This window comes from Pygoscelis adeliae, unplaced genomic scaffold (assembly GCF_000699105.1).
Source record: "Pygoscelis adeliae isolate BGI_AS28 unplaced genomic scaffold, ASM69910v1 Scaffold22, whole genome shotgun sequence".
NCBI lineage: Eukaryota > Metazoa > Chordata > Aves > Sphenisciformes > Spheniscidae > Pygoscelis > Pygoscelis adeliae.
The window spans coordinates 312,577-325,616 of record NW_008824350.1 but is presented as its reverse complement, the minus strand read 5'-3'; the positions used below and the strand labels follow the sequence as shown (position 1 = coordinate 325,616).

The 13,040-nt window shown below is 36.7% G+C and overlaps 1 protein-coding gene across 3 annotated transcripts in view; it reads right to left on the bottom strand.

The window, feature by feature from the left end:
• PCNX (pecanex homolog (Drosophila)) overlaps nucleotides 1-13,040 on the bottom strand; it is an 80,661-nt gene that overhangs the window by 49,309 nt on the left and 18,312 nt on the right. For 2 of the 3 annotated variants that reach the window (XM_009319180.1, XM_009319179.1), the window contains exons 6-7: nucleotides 5,597-5,729; nucleotides 718-902 (exon numbers count right to left, since the gene is read on the bottom strand). In XM_009319180.1, the coding sequence (XP_009317455.1) occupies nucleotides 718-902; nucleotides 5,597-5,729 (318 nt within the window). The remainder of the gene's footprint in view (nucleotides 1-717; nucleotides 903-5,596; nucleotides 5,730-13,040) is intronic. The other variant, XM_009319178.1, reaches the window with a different exon arrangement.

Sequence of the window (13,040 nt, the reverse complement as noted above, 5' to 3'; positions counted from 1 at the left end):
AGGAATTTTTCCACATCTTCCCCTGCATTACTGTGTCACAGGAGATCAGTCACTTATGACCATCTTAACTTCCTTCTCCCTAGCAATTTTATTAGCTGCATAAAAGTTAATAAATAGTTAAGAATACTACATAAAATGGACCATGAAGAACTAAGGGGCACTGTAAGTCTCCACGAAATGATGGCATTTGATATAAGAAAGAGTCCAGATTTTCTTCAGGTCTCAAGCTCCTAAATTAAGGTGTACATGAAAAGTAAAGCACTCTCATTTACATGAGTATTTCTTTTTTAAGCAGCAGCTAAGCAAGACTCATCTAAAAAAGTAAGATCAAGAATTCCTAGGGACCATAACAAATATTTTTTTTCAGGAACCAGAAGTTCCTCAAAGTTGGTATCAATCTCTGCCCAACTACCCCTGACAATGCAAGAAAACTTACGCATTACATGTGTTACATTGTTCAAGTCATGAAAGCTCTCACACCATCGCTATTTGTACCTAGGCATCCTTAGGGTGTTTCCCATCGTGCATCTGTTAGAGAAAGTGCCTGGAAAGGTGACTGTGAAAGGCAAGGAATTTATGAGCAATATGGCCTTCTAAGAAACGCACCTACAAGATTCAGAAACAAAGCTAAGGTTAGCTGATTTTCACCGCATTATTACCGATATATCTGCCGTATTAAAACTTCCATGTCACCAAGGTTACATAAGGCCTGCATACCAAGTTCATCGTGCAAACTGCTACCGCCTACAGCAGATGCAGTGGCATGTGATGCTTCTAAGTGGACACTCCCATTTCTCACCAGCAAGGAGGCGCTAGCGCCGAGCACAGCTGCCTGGGAAGGGGGGCGGGACTGCACTCTGACCTGGGAGGAGGGCTGCTGGCCTTGCTGACCATCTTGAAGGCTACGAGAAAACACGGATTGGGGACACATTACCAGGAAGAAGAGGAAAAATAGCTAGAAGCGAAGCAAAACAAGACTTTAGTTCAAAGAGGCAAACTTCAAAGAGTATAGCATTAAGCCACTTATTAGGGTTAAGACAACCCATGAGGTCCGTGTAACAGAATATTTGGACACTAGTTATGTCAGTAATCTAGAGATACACTTCCTGTCCTACTTCTTAGAAGTAGTGTTGCTTTCTAACATCTCCCCAAGTCACCGTCAAGTATATTCTTATTAGTCTTAATTTGTGAGCGCAAAAGCAAATTACTGGTGGTTAATCTAATTGTAGACTAACCCAAGGTATCACCTACATACAGTAGTGACTATTCCAGTCTTCTCACAATAGTTAGGGTCCTTTTTGCTCATTGAGGTATGACTTGATCAACTGTTTAGTTGACCATCTGAGGTTTCCTTGGTCACAGTAACATCACCTTTCTTGCTATTAATCTGCAGTCTAACTAGAAAATGTCTTTAAGCTTTGTTAGTAGCCATACGCTACCACAGACCTTGCAGATAACTGTAGTTAAACATTTGGATTCAGAATTTTTTTGAACATATTAAGAATGCTTTTAACAAATTAATTATTGGTAAAAGTTTTAAGTCTATTTTAAAGTTATTTTGACAGTACAGCAAAAACTTTATTACTCAGTATTAATACCACAAAGAAATTCTTCTATACCCAGACACATACCTGCACCAAAAAACAGGTTTTAAAAGTCAACTTGGGCTTCAGAAGTTTGTAAGTTTACAGCCATATGAGTAGACAATGCTTGAAAAATGTTATTTTTCCTCTTCACAGCCTTCTCATTGCAAAACTATTTTATAAAGCTATTCAACAGTCAGGCTTTTTTTTAATAGCTTGTTTAGTATTAAACATGGCAAAGTGTCAGAATACATGACATTTACACTTGTATATCACGCCTATTCTGCAAGATTAGTGTTTTTATTATCCTTCTTTTTGTGCACTTAAAGAAGTTACATCACAGTCAGCTGTAGGACGTGATAAAATTAAGAAATTATTTTGTTTAGACAGACTTATATTTTAAAGGCTATGGAAAATATGTTAAACACTCTCTTTTGAAAAAACAATCTTTATCACCTGTTGCTTTTAACATTTCACTGTTTACAGCGTGATGCTACAGTTGGCAAGTGAGGCAACTGAAAAAGCAAGATCTTACTAAGAGCTGAGGGGTTATATCTGATGTACTTGCTTTTAACAATATTTTCTAGAACATGTATTTTTCAGTTCTTTTGTCATAGCACCACTGGAAAACAAAATATGGATATAAGTTTAACATGTTAAAAAAGCTCATGCAAAATAAAGCAGACATGCACACAGCTCATGAGGTAAGAAATTGCAACTCATTATTTATTGTATTCTAACATTTTAATCTGAACTTTAAACTTGGTGTTCTGCTGCTGTACACAAGGCTTTCAGTGAGCTACGTGTCAACAAAAGCCCTAAGGAAGCTCACAGATGTGCCAGCCTTCATTGTCTCCCTTAAGTATTATCAGCAACACCAAAACAATGCTAAACAATACTGCTTTCCCTTAAATAGTAGCTATGTATCAAAAGGTATATACAAAGTTGCCCTTTCAGTGGTTATCCATATCTGTCACAATAAAAAAACTCCAAAACATTTACATTAACAGATTGCACAGGTACGCAAGAAATACATTTATTCTCTGCCTAATTAATAATTATAAAAATAAAATTCAGCTTCAGACAGTCACTTATGTTCTCGTATCAGACACACATGCATACACCATTGACTACATAGGATGCCAATGCATACTTATGGTTAAAGTGCCCAAAACACTGTTGACATTAGGCAGGACAAAAGCAGGGATGGTTGGTTGTTTTCTGATGGGTTTTGGGGTTTGTTTTTTAAGTTACCAGGCAAAGTACTTGTGTTTAATTTAGCATCAAACCAGCAGAATTTACTAGACCAGGTTTTACTTAAGTGTCTACCGTTGCCAAACACACACATATATAACGCCATTGTCTCTTTTACTAAACATTCCAGAGGAAGTGAAAAGTCATTGCAATAATGGATAGGAAATTTAAAGAAAAAAAAAAAATCAGGTTGAACTCAACAGGTTCTAAAGGAACATCCCCACAACATCCAATTTTATGCCAGAGTTAGAAGATTAGGAAATTAAAGTTTCGCTGGCAAGAATAACAAAGTAGTAACATCAGGGCAACTGAAGATTAGTAAATCTAATGCTGTTAGAAGTTTAACATCTGAAGTCATATGGATTAGCAATATCGGGAACTAGACCGAGGCAGCTCACCACTAGCACATACAAGTAATGCCAGCACAGTTGCAGTGATATTTTGAACGGATCTTGGTGGTAACTGGCTAAAGAATCTCTGTATTTCTTCACATTTCTTCCTTATGCGTGATTTTTTTTTTTTCCCCCCCTAATCTTTTAAGGGTTTCTTCTTCCAGCAACACATAGAATTTACGCTAAAAATTAAGCTACCCAAATAAAGGGAAGTTTTTTCAGACTATTCATCTACAAATCAGAAGAGTAATAAATACAATTTTTCAGATACATTGCACAGTTGGTAGTTCAAATGGAATTTGTGTCAAACAAATCTGAAAGCACTTTGGTGTTTGGTTGGACTAAGGCAATTTAACTCCACCCCAAGGGACAGTCATTTAGCATCACAAACAATGCCTTGAGCAAAGTAACCTCACTAAGTATTCAATTCTGAACATATGTTTATAATACAAGTATTTTTTTTATAGTGTGTGTCATTATGTCAGAGAAAGTACAGAGTTTTGGGTTTTTTTTATTTAGAAAGGAACAAATTTAGATAACTGGAAGATGCACAGAGGAAATACAAGGCTAGAATATTTGTTCCGCTTTTTCACCCTCGAACATCTTGTCTGCTTAAAAAATTACTTCCACCAGCTTCAGTTTTCTCATGATCTCTCACTGAAGTCCAGCTTAAGCCATGGGAAACTTAATGACTGCACTAGCATGTGAAAATGAAGCATCTGTCAGCCTCTGTTTAAAACAAAGTCCTTTATTTGCCCTACTTTCTACCTTTCTAAGAGAAAGAAAACTCACTGTTTTCTGCCCAATGCACAGTTAAGGAGCTCTGATTAGTCTGCACAGCCTCTTATGAACCAATACACAAAACTATACTACCCTCCTCTTAAAAAGACAGAAGACGACACAAAAAAATATCAGAAGCAAGTGAATGCAACGGAGAGTAGAGCAAAAGTAATCTAAGAGAATGCACAGTTTTAGCAACCCTCACTATGAAGTAAATCACTAACTTAAAGTTGAACAAACTACGTTCAGCAAGACCAGAAGCTTAACAAAAAATTATCTGAAGTGATGTTATTACTGCTACATACTGCACTAGCCAGTAAAAACACATCTAACTAGTTTCAGTCCTTGATGTGGCAGAAGTCAATCCTTCATTTGTTAGATTTTTAGGTACTATTCTTGCAATCCTCCTGCCTGAGGAAAATTTAAAAACTTAGTCCTTGATTATTTCAGTGGTGCCACAAAGGTGGCACGATTCCTCCCCCATCCTCTATTGTAAAGTATTTTATTTTTATTTGCTCAGTTTCTATAGCTTTTTCCAGCTAAAAAAATTACACAAGTATTCCTGAAATACAAACGCAGACTGCTCCCATTATTAAAAGACAGCTTAGCATATGAAGGAAGATCATTAAGAATACACAACATACACTATTATTCCTGCATATTTATCATATAACTGGAGGAAGAATTACTTTGATATGTATGGGGGAGCATTCCTTCCTCTACAGGCAATGTTCTGCCCACCAGATTCTCCAACATCGTAGGCAACCACAGGATTGAAAGATTTAAAAAGCAAGTTTAAAAACTTATTGTGGTTGCTATCTTCTACTGTTCAAGCTGACAGACCAAACAGAGTTGCTGTATGTAACATATTACTAGGCTCAGTATTGTAAACAAATGGGCCAGTGAAGGTTGAGGACTCCTGGGACACATGTATACAGTACATTCTAAACATTGCCAAGGCATGCAGAGTGCCACACAATTAGATTTAATACTGAGCAATACCGTGCATTCTATAACAAAGGCATCGCTATTATTTCATTATTTCTCTTTTGCTGTAAAAAGCTGCAGGTTGTTCATACAATGGTTTACCTATTTTAGATTTGGAACCTTTGCATGTACGATTTAGCTCTTTATAGTGTTCTGCCATTTTGTTATTATGCTTATTTCTCACTATCTACAGACATGAAAACTGATTATGGTACTAGTCCCTAATGCTTACTTTCTTAAAGGAAAGAAAATCCTTTTTTGCGAGTATTATTTTCTTAGGTTTTTCTCCTTGCTTGAAAGTAGACGTTTCTAATGTTTTTGATAAAAAACACTGAGTCTAAGTTTGTTAGCATTAGTTCATTTTGTTATCAATCTGAAGTCAGCTATAACATGTTAGAGACTGGCTATCCTGATCATTTTGAAAATAGTGCCACATATACATGCACAATTCAACAAGCCCACAGTGACATGCAGTGACAGCTCAAGGAGGTTATGGTGGGGAAGGAAGTAAAAAGTGCTTTTCTGGCAACACTGGTGGGTGTGGGGAGAAGTGGTCTGCTGCATGCATGCTAAATATGGTGGAACATTTAGATACCCTACCTGAGGGGTGATCCGATGAGCAATGTAGGAGGGGTAGGGTTACTCCCTGCATTGTGCCGGCGTCGTACTGCCTGACGCCTAAATGTGCTGCGTTCACGACGAAATGTGACAGTCTCCTCGCTGGCTTGTGCTGCTGCATCAAGACAGACTTTAGGTCAAATAAGAACCCATCCTAGTTACGTACACAGTAACTTAAGACTCCTTTCTTCCCCCTGACCCTCCCCAAGTTAATGAACTTGACTTGCAACAACAAAAGTAGCTTATGCACTGACTCTTCAAATAACCTGCCTCAAGACAGGATCACAACACACAATTATTAGTAAAAATGTGGATGATTGGGAGGGGGGGTGTGTGTGTTCTTGAATATACAGCTTGCTTTTTTTTTTTAACCCCCAGATCCAAATAGCCAGGTTGCAAAAAAGTTGGATATTCCAAATCTCTTCCATTTACACAGGGCAGGAAGAGACAAGACCGATCTCACCCTTTATCTCATTTAATAGATAATTAAAGGAGAAGCCTAGAAAGGTTGTCTGCCACTCCTCACCAGAATATGCTCTTCTCAATTTTATAGTTTCTGCCAAACAGGTAGGGTTGAGGTTAACCTCATCACACCTCCTCAGGGGACAAAATAGAGTTGCTTTTTATTTTTTCCTCATAAGCACCAAGGGATACACGTTGCTCATTTTAGACTAGTTACACTATGATTTGGAGGAGCCAGGGGTTGAGACTGAGCAAGAGAATAACTTCTTTGTAAGGATTGGTGGTTTTGTTATTTCAGCTCCCCAAACAAAAACAAACAAAAGGCTTGGTCCACTTAAAAAGCAACACTGTAAAAAACAGTTTGTATGTGCTCAAGGGAGTCTAAGATTTTTCCACAGATAACTCCCCAAAATCCAGCTGTGCTCCCTAAGCTTCACAGTCTGAACAACTTTGGATTTGGACTGCTTCATAGTGTGTCTACAATCTCAGTCTTCCTCCTGAACCAAGGAAGCTACTAACCAATTTGAATGCAGAGCACTAGAGAGCTCAAATGAATGGGTCACAGAGAAAATAGGCTTTGGCAGGCAAGTGAAGGAGGAGGGAAAAAAAACCACACAACCAAACAAACTTGACATGAAGTCAGTGCAAGAGGAGAATCACAATCTTGAAGGGGAAGTCACAACTTGGTAGCCAAGAAGCCTGTTACTAGAGTGAGAAAACCAAGGATTGTGTCAAGCCAAAATAAAAAAAGAAAAAACACTGAAGGGAGCAATGCTTTTTTATGGCAGAAATATCACAGGCAGAGTAGTCCATGTTCACTTCAGCACATTTCAAATTACAACATTCCTGTCATTAAGCTTTCAAAACTTACCAGCAAAGAATCTAAAGCTGGTCTACAGGGAATAGCAACCTACAGCAACCTACTACTGCTGTGTATTACTGCCATAGCTCAAGCAATAAAGACTGCATGGAACAAGAGTCTAATTCCACCCGTGAACCACGGGTTATCAAGTGAATAATGTATATGAAACTTCAATCTGTAGTTTGCTTTAAAAGCTAAGAAACTACATGAAGAGATATACTTTAAGACCAACATTAAAGCTACACACATTTCATTACCAAAATGTCAAAAGTTAAGGACATCCTTAATTCAGTCCTTTCCTATATTTTCAGGAAAACTGTGGGATTGCTCACTTTCTCCTCACTCCTCCCTAACTGTTTTTGCTATTCTAAGCATAAATAGATGATACTTCCTTTTCAGTGTATTTCAGCAAGAATTCAATACATTTCTCTTGTGGTTTAATATACAGCTTTATGCTTTGTTTTAATACACAGCCTAATTTCTTCAAGGATTTCTTTATAGCTCTCATACTTGAAGTACTGGGAAAGTGAAACACACTAAACAAGATAGTATGAATCCTGACTTTTTTCCGGTGGATTAAAGTTAACACACAAGGGGTCAAAACTGCCCACTAATTTTGGGTACCAATTTGTAAAGCTCAATTTTTCCAGTGTGTACATCAGCATATATTCACAACACAGCTTTCCCTGACTTCAGATGCAAAAGCAATTCCACACATTTCTGCTAATCAGGCCATAGTTAAGCACCACAAAATAAAGAACAGTGACTAGTCTTAAATGACATGTAAACATCTTAATTACCATTACAATGGTAAACATCAGCATTACATCTCAATTACCAGTTACAACTACTTAGCAAAAGCAGCATTCAAGGGCAATTCTTCAAGGCAGCATACTTAACACTAACATTTGTTTTTGTTTTCATATCCTTTATTCAGTAAACATCACCTTCTGCAATAACTGAAGCCCAGATTATGGAAACACTAGAGGTCCTTCCTACACAGCTCCAATTTATCACTAAAGCAAGTCTACATCAAGCACTGACTGAGGTAGTGTCCTGTGAGGAAAATAGAGAGATATAAACATGTTTGAAGATAAAAAAAATTAAAAATCAAAATTCATACGTACTTGGGGATTAAATTCAAAGCTCCATAGGCAAATAGTTCTGGCATTTGCTAACTTTTTATTATTTCACTTCAACCTTTAAAAAGAGTAGATTTGGTGTAGATTTCTACCTAATCTACCAAGGGATTTTTGATTTATCTTGAAACTTTTGTTCAACACACATCATCTACATACGCTCTTCTTGAACGTAGGTGGTGACATTCAGGATCACTAAGCAAGTCTATAAGTTCTTTTGAAAAGACTGCAGAGCTTTTCAGCCCAACAAGCTCCAAGTCTGCTAACATTATGCAACACCTCAAGAAGCTACATGTTGAAACCATGACTAAGAAAGTAAAAAAAGCTAGCTGAGCAGAAAGGATTACGGTTTGTTTGAAGTGTGGAAAGCCAAACTGAGCGAAGTTTGGTTTTGTTTTGGGGTGGGTTTTTTGTTTGTTTTTTTTTTAAACTCATTTTTTTTTTAATCCTGTGTGTTCTTTAAAATAGCAGTATGGAAAGCTACTTATGTTAATACGTATTATTTGTGTTTCTACTTGTCTTTAATGAGAAGGAGCAGTACAGCTGCTTGTGAGTTGACCAGTAGGATGTAAGATAAAGCTCCTAAATTATCCTCTGTCATGCTCTGAGAGCAATTTAATCATGAGGGAAATAGCTTTGTTTTAACATAAATAAGCTTCCTTTAATATTTACAAAGTAACACAGTGTTTTGATGTTTAAAAACAACACTAAACAAATAAAAGTATCCCTGTAGGACAGCTTTTTTTCCTTTTTAAATACATCTTTAGACCATCACTCCTCCAACGCTGCTACTTACAACCATTTACTCTAGACTCCAGAAAGGTAAGATCCAACATCTACACTCATGTACAAAATCTAGATCTAATAGGGAGAGATAACATAGGTTATATTTTTACAGTTCCTGCTTACTTTAAGTAAATCAGTGAAGGAAGACAAGCCTTTCAGCTTAGACTGTTTGTTGTTGAAGTCTGTTCTGTTTTTGTTTTATTCTAAACTTTTATGTTGAAACACTATACTTCACTAATGTCAAGAAATTTAAGTATAAATTTCTTCTGCATGTTATCATATGAATTTGAGCCCCCAACATTATCTGTTCTCAAGAACAGAAAAATCAGGTTTGAAATTCTAAGTGCACAAGTTAGAAATGCAAACCGACATCCCAGAGATAACAAAATAAGACGTGGAGACCTAATGACAACTTTGTAGCAAACTTAACCCTCCCACACCTACTTCCAACTATAATACATCTAATTTCAAAGAGGGAATAATTTGACTTTTGTATTTGTTAATGCAACTGAGCATATGAACATATATTTATTAAAATTCATCCTTTTTCCCCCTTTCATTACATTTCTGATTGGAAAAAAGCCAAATTAGCAGTTACACACTTAGAAAGTCATGAGGATATCATTTCGTCATCACACATTTGGAATGATACTTTCCCAATAAAAGGACTAAAATTTATTGTAGAGAAAATTCTAGAACAAGTAATTCACATCCCTTTGCCAAACAGCTGGGAATATCTGAACGTAGGTTGAACTACCCTGCCTGCAGGTTATGCCTTTCCAAAATTTCTCTTTCTATACTACACAAGTGTTTTTGATGTAAACCCTCTATAGTTCCTCAAAGTTTTAAACAGAACTGAAGACTCAAAGTTTTACACTACAACTACACAATTGTTGTACAATACAATTAGCTTTAAGAAACATAAAATGCAAATATTTTCTTTCAAACAGGAACATTTACACATACAAGCCAAAACATTTACAACATCACCCTGCATGTATGTACCACTGCTTCTAACCCAAACTTAGAAGATGGAAATTGAAGAAAAAAAAAAAGAGCAAAATTTCCAAGTTTCATTGCATAAACACATCCCATTTCATTTTTGCCTAGCAAAAACACTAAACCCAGTGCCTCAGATAAATTCTTCCCAAGTAAGAAGATTCCTGGAAAGATATGGTATAGAGGTAATACAGAGATAAAGTGTCCATGTGGAAAACCACAGAGTTCTTAGGATAAAAATTGCAAACTTCAGTCTAGACTGGAAAGAAAACAAAAAAAAACACCCCACCCCAAAACCCCACACACAATGGAAACAGTGTCCCACATTATTCTCAGGAAAGGAAAAAAAAAGATACATCACTTGAAGTCTACATGGTTTTGAACATTACTCACGTTAAGCATGGTTAAATGTGTGCATGGAACCTGAGTGACGCTTGGACATGTCATTTCTCTCCCTACCAAATGGGAAATTGTGATCTAACTATTTTCAGCCACTTGTAATGACCAACCCTACAAATTCTCAGTGAGAGCTGAAATTAATAGTTTATGGCTTCATGCATTCACATAAGCAATGAAATCTGTCTTCTCACACTGAACATACTTTGCCAAACCAAACAGCTGAAATTTTGCTCTTCTGTATTGAGCATCTATCTCTCATTTGTGTTCAAAACCTGAGAAAAGCCATACTTCTCACATGCATTCATGGATTAATACCACCACTCTCCTCACGGTTGAGGCATTCATAGTTTATTCTCATGTGCCCTAACACTATTTTAAAAACCATACGTGTAAGATACCCAAGTAGAAAGAAGGAGTCCATTTGGTCCATATCTTCAGTATACAGTTATTAATCACCATGGATTATGCACCATTATAAGACCTACAATTGCAGGGATTTCTTATACTTCTCTGATGAAAAAGCAAAGTATTGGTTTATAGTATTATAACTTACTGTGGACATTCAATGAAAAATATCACTAATGCCAATTTCTGAAGAATGGAGATGCGGGCAGCAAAGGAGAAACAATGAAGAACAGAGGGACATCTCTAAGACAAACTTTTGCTAGAAAATAGGGCAGAGGAAAACAACACACAGTTTAGGAAGGAAAGCTTGTCACACACACAAAAAAAAGAAAACTGAAAGAGAAACAAGGGAAGTAAAGCCCAAGACTTCAGTGTTGTAGTTGAATGTAAAAAAAAAAAGTTTGAGACTAGGCCGGAAGAATATTTACAATTACGTCAAACCAGTCACTAAAACAATCTGAAAAGCAAAACACTGTCAAGCAGGGAATAACCAGGACAATGAAACCATCTGTTTTGAATTCTGAACCAAACATTTTTACAGACCAGCTTGACAGACAAATTTCTATACTAATGCCAAAGATAAAACTAGGAGTCTCAGTTATTCTACTTCACTGTACTTCCCACTTGAATTATCCCACTTTTAAAAACATTAGGTGTTACTCACACAGACTTCTTGAATATAATGTTGATAGACTTGGGGTCAAAGAGCTAAAGCTATGACCTAATCTGATCCCCTGTCCAATATAGTCCCTATATCCAGGGATTTGGGTATCAATAGCTAGTAGTATGTTCATGCAGCAGACAAGTGTTCATAACCTACGTTTATCTTTATGAAACTTAATTCTGACTTTGTATTTGCATTTATTCACCTTAAGGAATAGATGCTTTAAGTCTTCAGAATACACAGCCTTTCCGGCATAAGTGTTATTCTATATTAGTATATCATACACAGAAAGTCATGTTTGCTTTGAATGGGCTTCTATTAACTATAACACCAAATGTTAATTAGTATCCAGCTTCGATATATCCTGGAATTACATCGCATAGCTACATTTGGCAGCAATGTGAGCACTTTCATTACAGTTCAGAGAGCTCTCAGAACTCTCTCTGCTGTATGCATAACAATAAATCCAGGTACATCCACAAAGGAGCATGAAAAATTGGCTTAGAAACTTAAGTTAGTAGATACGGCTTTGTTTATACCAAATATCAAAAATTCTTATTCAAATCCTGTTTGAGATGAATACTTGGCAAATTTATGAACAATACATACTACTTGTCAGCAAAATTGAACCATTCTTTCCAAATCAAGTAAAAATTATTGCAAGAAGTAGTTGCACAAACACTGTCAACCAATCTAAGACATTTAAATAAGTCACTCCCACAATGCAAAGTATTTTAAAAGAACTACTACTTCTGGTTTCTTTGGGAGGCTTGGGAGAATTTAACCAGGGTCAAACTTTATAAATAATATTTCCCAGGGAAAAAACAAACAAAAAATTATATGAAGTGTATTTTGCTTCATCTTTACCGTTTGGTATATGCTGTAATGCTGTGGCATGCACTTCTCATCAAGTATCCTGAATTTCCCTTATGCAGCCCTGTAGAACTTCAGGTAGAACATCTACCTAGATGACACGCTAAAGGAGTGTGTTTCTACCAAGTAACAGGAAGCCTCTTACCAGTAGTACTCAGGGCTTTTGCCAAGCAATTACACACATTCCTGGCTCTCAAAAGCCACTGCTGTGAGTTGGACAAAACCCGTTTTTGTTTGTTTGTTTGTTCCCCGTCACCACCTTTATGGAACCACAAAGTATGAGAAAGATGGCAGTTATTTTGGTCATAAGTCATCTAATGAAAGCCTCTGTATTATCCATAAATACCAGAAAGGGGACAAAACAGGCAGGACAGAGTCCCCACACAATGTAATTTTGCTTCAGTAGGTAGTGATTAACAACTAGTAGATGCAAGATTCATTCCAAGTATTATTTCATTGTTAAGTTCCAAAACTGTAGAATTCCATTTCAGCCTCACACATCACTCCTAATGCTGTTTACATCTTTAAGTGTTGAATTGCAACATCTCACCTCTACTGAGATGACAAGATATCCAAAATCAGAGGTAATTCTGTAAAACTCAACCTTTACACACAAAAGCTGTGACAGAACAACATTATGCTTTCAAAGTCAGATATTGGGAAGGGCTAACATTAAAGTTCCTATGTCATGCTTGAACCAAATGCTGTGTATATTACACCACCACTAGCTGACATCTAAAAATCAAGATTACAGTCTTTTGGTTCCAATAAAGAACGTCATATGGAAGAGAGCCCTTTCTACTGGCTAATCTGCTTAATCTGATCCAGTTACAGGGA